This window comes from Primulina eburnea, unplaced genomic scaffold, assembly GCF_022965805.1.
Source record: "Primulina eburnea isolate SZY01 unplaced genomic scaffold, ASM2296580v1 ctg312_ERROPOS121453, whole genome shotgun sequence".
NCBI lineage: Eukaryota > Viridiplantae > Streptophyta > Magnoliopsida > Lamiales > Gesneriaceae > Primulina > Primulina eburnea.
Genome location: NW_027331138.1, coordinates 1 through 7,815, shown reverse-complemented (window position 1 = coordinate 7,815; position 7,815 = coordinate 1). Strand labels below are relative to the sequence as shown.

Sequence of the window (7,815 nt, the reverse complement as noted above, 5' to 3'; positions counted from 1 at the left end):
TCAACATTTCACTAAAAAAGAATCAAAAGTCAAAACACAACCTAACTTACATGACTAAAACACAAATTTAAATATTTACGACCAAAAGACAAAATAGGTAAAGTTTGATGCGATATTTTTAGATTGTTCACTTGGAGCCCACCTCCACGGATCCACATCATAATCTATTATTATCTTAAAGTTGAGACATCTTTTATTCCGCGATGTGACTTTATAATGTTTTGCCTATCAATTTTTATAATAATCATATTACTTCTATTTTTGTTTAAATTACAAATTTATCTTTATTCTACGACCTAATTATAAAAAATTATTAAAAAATTAAAACAAAACTATGATTGAACAAGATTGCGTAGCATACTTGGCAGTGCTAGTTTCATTTATAGTTGTAGCTTCATTTCTTGATCTTGTTTATTCTTAATTGTCGGCAAATAGGAATGCATTAAATGCATTTTCTGTGGTGACGTATTTTGTGGAAATGACGGGTCTTATTTTGCAGGTTGCTGAAGAAACGAAATTTCATATGAAATTAATAAATGCACGCGGTTTCACACTCAAAATTTTGATTATAAATAGAGACACAATTCGATCATTTCATTTATCCCTTCTTCGAGTTTTCTCTCATATAGCATTTAAGTGCTTAGTTCTATAATATTTGTGAGGGGTTTGTTCTCCTGTATTAAGAGAGTGTGTGTTCTCTTTAGAAACACAGTGAGTGAGTTGTACACCACAAAATATTATAGTGGAATTCTTTTCATCTTGCCCGTGGTTTTTACCCTAATAATTTTTAGGGGTTTTCCACGTAAATCTCGGTGTCCAGTTTATTCTTTATTTTCGACTTTTATTATCTCAAATTCTGCACGTGGGACCAACAAGTGGTATCAGAGCCTTGGTTTAAAATTTCTTAAAATTCTGAGTATGCCCTGTGGTTGCAGCCTAGACTGATCTTCCACATCAGAAAAGATTTTTGAGATTTTTTATTAAGGCGGGATTATTTTGTCCAGTCTACAAAAATTGTTATAGACATAATGGCGGGCAGGTACGAGATAGCAAAATTCAACGAAAGCAATTTTATGCTGTGGAAAATAAAGATACAAGCAGTTTTAAGAAAGGAAAATTGCTTGGCGGCTATTGGAGATAGACCGGTGGAAATTACGGATGATGGAAAGTGGAATGAGATGAATGATAATGTTGTTGTCAATTTACACTTGGCTATAGCTGACGAAGTTTTGTCTAGTATCTTTGAGATAAAAAAAGCCAAAGTTATCTGGGATACTCTGACAAAGATGTACGAGGTCAAGTCGTTACACAACATGACTTTCCTAAAGAGAAGGCTTTATACTCTTCGGATGGCGGAATCTTCATCGATGACCGACCATATCAACACACTAAATACTCTATTTGCCCAACTCACTTCCATGGGGCATAAAATAGGGGAAAATGAACGTGCGAAGCTTCTACTTCAAAGTCTACCAGATTCATATGATCAACTTATCATCAACATTACCAACAATATTCTTATGGGATTTTTAAGATTCGACGATGTCTTAACTACGGTTCTCGGAGAAGAAAGCCGGCGCAAGAATAAGGAAGACAGATGGTAACATCGAAGCAGGCAGAGGCTTTACCGATGATAAGAGGAAGATTTATGGACCGTGACTCCAGTGGGAGCCAAAGACGAGGTAGATCAAAGTCAAGAAGTAAGAAGAAAAATATTTACTGCTTTAAATGTGGCGGTAAAGGGCACTTCAAGAAAGAGTGTACGAGTATCGAGAAGAGTTCTCAAGGAAAGGTGGCTAGTACTTCAGGCAGTGGTGAAATATTATTCAGCGAAGCAGCAACTGTTGCAGAAGGCAGGCACAAATTTTGTGACGCATATATTATGGATTCAGGAGCGACGTGGCACATGACGTCTCGGAGAGAATGGTTTGATCATTATGAACCAGTCTAGTCTCAGAGGATCTGTATTCATGGGAAATGATCATGCCTTGGAAATCGCTGGGGTCGGTACCATCAAAATTAAAATGTTTGATGGCACCATTCGCACTATACAGGAGGTACGACATGTGAAAGGACTGACGAAGAATCTTCTGTCCTTGGGACAATTGGATGACATCGGTTGCAAAACTCGTATCGAGAACGGGATCATGAAAATTGTGAAGGTTGCGCTTGTGGTTATGAAGGCGGAAAAAGTTGCTGCAAATCTGTATGTACTTTTGGCGGAAACACACAAAGAGGCAGAACTAGCTATTGCATCAATTGGTTCAGGAGAAGAATTAACAGTTTTATGGCATAGAAAGCTCGGGCATATGTCAGAACGAGGGTTGAAAATTCTCTCAGAACGGAAGCTGCTGCGGGACTTACAAAAGTGTCACTACCCTTTTGTGAACACTGTGTTACAAGTAAACAACACAGATTAAAGTTTGGCACTTCTATTGCCAGGAGCAAAAGTATATTGGAGCTGATTCATTCGGATGTTTGGCAAGCACCGGTTGTATCCCTAGGAGGAGCGAGATACTTTGTCTCGTTCATTGAAGATTTCTCTAGGAGATGTTGGGTGTATCCAATCAAGAAGAAATCAGATGTTTTCCAAGTCTTCAAAGATTTCAAAGCGCTGGTTGAACTTGATTCAGAAAAGAAAATCAAGTGTTTGAGGACTGACAATGGAGGAGATCACACCAATGACGAATTTGATGCATATTGTCAACATGAGGGCATCGAAAGACAATTTACGACGGCTTACACACCTCAGCAGAATGGAGTGGCGGAACGGATGAACAGAACCTTGTTGGACAGAACAAGAGCTATGTTGAGGACTGCAGGTCTAGAAAAGTCATTTTGGACGGAAGAAGTCAAAACCGCTTGTTATATTATCAATCGTTCTCCTTTAGTGGCGATTGATCCGAAGACTCTGATGGAGATGTGGACCGGGAAGCCGACGGATTATTCTCATTTGCATACATTTGGAAGTCCTGTGTATGTTCTGTACAATGAGCAAGAAAGATCGAAGCTGGATTCGAAATCTAGAAAATGTATCTTCTTGGGTTATGCTGATGGAGTAAAAGGGTTTCGCTTGTGGGATCCTACTGTTCACAAGCTTGTCATCAGCAGAGATGTTATCTTCGAGGAAGATAAAGTAAAGGGAGACAAAGACACACTGAATTCAGAAACTACTATATTCAGATGGAGAATAAGACTGACGAAGGTCAAGTTTCTTGTGAAACAGTACCAGAGCACGAAGAACAAGAACATGTTGAGTTTGAGGTTTTCAATGTGAGGAAGTCAACTCGAGACAGAAGACCACCAGGTTGGCTTTCAGATTATGTCACTGAAAGCAGCATTGCATATTGTCTATTATCAGAGGATGATGAGCCATCGAGTTTCCATGAGGCTACTCAAAGCTCGGATGTATCTTTGTGGATGATAGCAATGGAAGAAGAGTTGGAGGCATTAGATAGGAATAAAACTTGGGATCTTGTTACACTACCACGAGGGAGGAAAGCCATTGGAAACAGATGGGTCTATAAGATCAAGCGTGATGGCAATAACTAAGTGGAGCGGTATCGTGCTAGGTTGGTGGTAAAAGGGTATGCTCAGAAAGAAGGCATTGAATTCAATGAGATATTTTCTCATGTGGTTCGGCTTACAACAGTCAGAGTAGTATTGGCATTGTGTGCAGTGTTTGACCTACATCTAGAACAGCTAGATGTAAAAATAGCGTTTCTTCATGGAGATCTTGAAGAAGAAATCTATATGCTCCAGCCAGAAGGTTTTGCGGAAAAGGGCAAAGAGAGCTTGGTTTGCAGGTTGAACAAATCTTTGTACGGTCTCAAACAGGTGCCGAGGTGTGGGTACAAGAGATTTGATTCCTATATCATGAGCCTTGGATACAACAGATTGAGTGCAGACCCTTGTACGTATTTCAAGAGGTCTGGTGATGATTATATCATTTTGCTGTTGTATGTGGACGACATGTTGGTAGCAGGCCCCAACAAAGATTAGGTCCAAGGATTGAAGGCACAGTTGGCTAGGGAATTTGATATGAAGGACTTGGGACCAGCAAACAAGATTCTAGGGATGAAAGTTCACCGAGACAGAAGTAACAGAAAGATTTGGCTTTCCCAGAAAAATTATTTGAAGAAAGTCTTGCAACGCTTCAACATGCAAAATAGTAAGCCAATTTCGACCCCTATTCCTGTTAACTTCAAGTTATCCTCAGATTTGTGTCCTAGCAGTGAAGCAGAGTAGATAGAGATGTCTCGAGTATCACATGCATCAGCAGTGGGAAGTTTGATGTTCGCCATGATATATACAAGACCGGACATTGCTCAAGCAGTGGGAGCAGTTAGTCGGTATATGGCGAATCCTGAACGAAAGTATTGGAGCACTGTTAAGAGGATCCTTAGATACATTAAGGGTACTTCGAATGCTGCATTATGTTATGGAGGATCGGATTTTACACTCAGAGGTTATGTCGATTCAGATTATGCAGGTGATCCTGATAAGAAAAAATCTACTACTGGTTATGTGTTTACACTTGCAGGAGGAGTTGTAAGTTGGGTTTCAAAACTGCAGACAGTTGTGGCGTTATCTACAACAGAGGCAGAATACATGGCAGCTACTCAAGGTTTCAAGGAGGCAATATGGATTAAAAGGTTATTGGAGGAAATCGGACACAAACAAGAGAATGTTCCTTTGTTTTGTGATAGTCAGAGTGCCTTGCACATCGCAAGGAATACAGCCTTTCATTCCAGGACGAAACACATTGGAGTACAATTTCATTTTGTGCGAGAAGTAGTAGAAGAAGGAAGCGTGGATATTCAAAAGATCCATACAAAGGATAACATAGCTGATTTTCTGACCAAGCCAGTGAACACTGATAAGTTTGAGTGGTGTAGATCCTCAAGTGGCCTAACGGAAACGTAAGCAGCAGGTAATGGCAAGATTGAAAAGATATGTGGAGATGTGTTTGATTCTCAATCAAATCTTCAAGTGGGAGAAATGTCGGCAAATAGGAATTCATTAAATGCATTTCCTGTGGTGACGTATTTTGTGGAAATGACGGGTCTTATTTTGCAGGTTGTTGAAGAAACGAAATTTCATACGAAATTAATAAATGCACGCGGTTTCACACTCAAAATTTGATTATAATAGAGACACAATTCGATCATTTCATTTATCCCTTCTTCGAGTTTTCTCTCATATAGCATTTAAGTGCTTAGTTCTATAATATTTGTGAGGTGTTTGTTCTCCTGTATTAAGAGAGTGTGTGTTCTCTTTAGAAACACAGTGAGTGAATTGTACACCCCAAAATATTATAGTGGAATTCTTTTCATTTTGCCTATGGTTTTTATCCTAATAATTTTTAGGGGTTTTCCAAGTAAATCTCGGTGTCCAGTTTATTCTTTATTTTCGGCTTTTATTATCCCAAATTCCGCACGTGGGACCAACGTTAATTCGTATTATATTTTTGCATATGCTGAAATAGCAATAAAATATTATCAAGTTGAGCTTGAATCATCAAACTTTCGAGCATCGAGTCTCTGTTCAATTTTTTATTCAAAAAAGAATTATCTGGCTTGAAGATAACAAAAAAAGAAGTAAAAGTGTACTTAAACAACCACACGTCTTTCTAGTGTTCCATAAAAAATATGATCCAACTCCTTTGGAATGCCAAGAACCAACGCAAACGTATTCGATGGTAGGAAAATGAAATTTAAGTTTTTCGACTTTTGAGTTGATTCTATGGTATTTTTGTACAAAATAACATTTCATCATGATTTGACTTGACTGAACCATTCCCCTGATATTTGCATAAAATTGACAAAAGAATGTCAACCAACATATGTTATAGGTAGGGATGACAATTGGTTGGGGGCGGGGATGTCGCCCTAATCTCCGTTTTTTTTCTAATCGGATATTCTCATTTAATCACCACGTAGATTAAGTCTTCATCGAGCCTCATACCCGGTTCTATCTGATTGGCCTGAAAACTCTCATCCCGACTTCGTAGAGATTAAATCTCGCTTCAAATAATCTAGAAATGATAACGAGATGGTCTCAATTTGACATCATCATCTTCGACCTGATTGAATTAAACCAATATCCACATTACCGCTTCAAATAACGGTTGAATTAACAAAAAAAAAAGTCTTCAAATTTACTTAAAGAATATTGATACGATAATCGAATTACATATATAAATACTAATATTACTTCAACAACACAAACTTTTTAATTCATAGTTTTAATAAAAAAAAAAGATGAAACCACGTAATTATCATGAAGTGACGAATTAGATTGAATGTTATGAATTTGAGTTTTTTTAAATTATTTAAAAGAATCATTATTATTAATAATATTGATATTATTATCGAAAATTTCAAGACGAGTTCAAAAATAAGATAACATTATCATACGTCTCTTGTTTATTTGAGATTTGAAAAAACTTCAAACGGGGAAATTGCCTATCCCTGGTTACAGGGTGTCTTTCTGATTAACAAAATCGAAGACTTTTATGGTCTCTAAACGAAAAGTAAACTTCATCCAGTTCATTCTTGAATCACAATTTTACAGAATCATCGAGAAAGTCATTTCTTTGCATCTAAATCACATTAGCATACATACTGCTCTCTGATTTTCTCTTCTTCTTTTTATTAGTAAAATTGCTGGTACGGTTTAACTCCGCCCCGCGATTGCATTGTTTTGTGTTTCTTTCACCTGTAAAGTCGTCTCTTATTTTCGAAGCAATCGAAAAAGGGGAAAAAAGCAGAAAGAGGAGTAACAAATGGCTGCATTTTTAATGATTCTTGGTGGTATTCTCAGCGTCGTAGCAAAATTAGGAGAGTACTTGGTGCCCCCAATCAAGCGCCAATTCAACTACATGTGTTGCTACGGCAACAACATCAAGGACCTGCAATGTGAAGTTGACAAGCTGCTACGCACGGAAGTCGGGGTTCAGCTGCAGGTTGATGAGGCCCGGAGGAATTTAGAAAGAATTGGGCCTGTTGTGGAAAACTGGCTAAGAGAGGTTGAAAATATCAAGAACGAAAGACATTACCTTCATTCAGACGCGGCAAATGTTTCAGAAGTTTGTATCCATAGAGGGTTAACGGGTATGAAATCGCGTTATCAGCTAAGCAAGAGAAGCAAAAAGATCATCAAAAAAGCCATTCAACTTCAACAAGAAGGCAAATTTGAACGAGTATCTTACCGTGTTCCATTTGGGGAGATGCTATTCTCTGATCCTCCAGTTGAGTTAGATACTGAAAACACAGAAGTTGCGGAGACGGAATCTCCGCCCATTGAGTCCGACAACAGGTTTCTAACCAGAAAATCTGTGGAGGAAAAAATTATAGCCACTTTACAGGATAGAGATGTCAAAATTGTCGGGTTATGTGGCATGGGAGGGGTTGGAAAGACCACAATGGTAAGAAGAATTGGAAAATTAGTGAAAGAAAAGAAAATGTTTGATGTGATAGTCATGGCAGTGGTAACTCAGCATCCAGATAAAAAAAGGATTCAAAATCAGATTGCGGAATTGTTAGATTTCGAATTAGAAGCAGAGGATGAGTCGATCAGAGGAACTTTACTACGCAAAAGAATATTGGGTATAAAAGAATCCTTGTCATACTAGATGATATTTGGAAAAGCCTTGATCTAAATGAGTTAGGAATTCCACTTGAATTATCCCATATTAATTGCAAAATTTTGTTAACATCTCGAGCACGAGATGTCTGTGTTAAAATGGGAGCTCAGAAGACTTTAGAGCTGCAAGTCTTATCTAGGGAGGAAGCATGGATTCTTTTCTCTGAG

At 38.0% G+C, this 7,815-nt stretch overlaps 1 protein-coding gene across 1 annotated transcript; it reads left to right on the top strand.

Annotated features, from left to right (window-relative positions):
• Positions 1-6,787: 6,787 nt before the first annotated feature.
• On the top strand, positions 6,788-7,636 carry LOC140820939 (disease resistance protein SUMM2-like). The gene has a single exon (XM_073181325.1). The coding sequence runs from the start codon at positions 6,788-6,790 to the stop codon at positions 7,634-7,636; it is 849 nt and encodes a 282-aa protein (XP_073037426.1).
• The last annotated feature ends 179 nt before the right edge of the window (positions 7,637-7,815 follow it).

Excerpts from the sequence above, each read along its gene's own strand:
- LOC140820939 (XM_073181325.1), top strand. The coding sequence starts at position 6,788 with ATGGCTGCATTTTTAATGATTCTTGGTGGTATTCTCAGCGTCGTAGCA.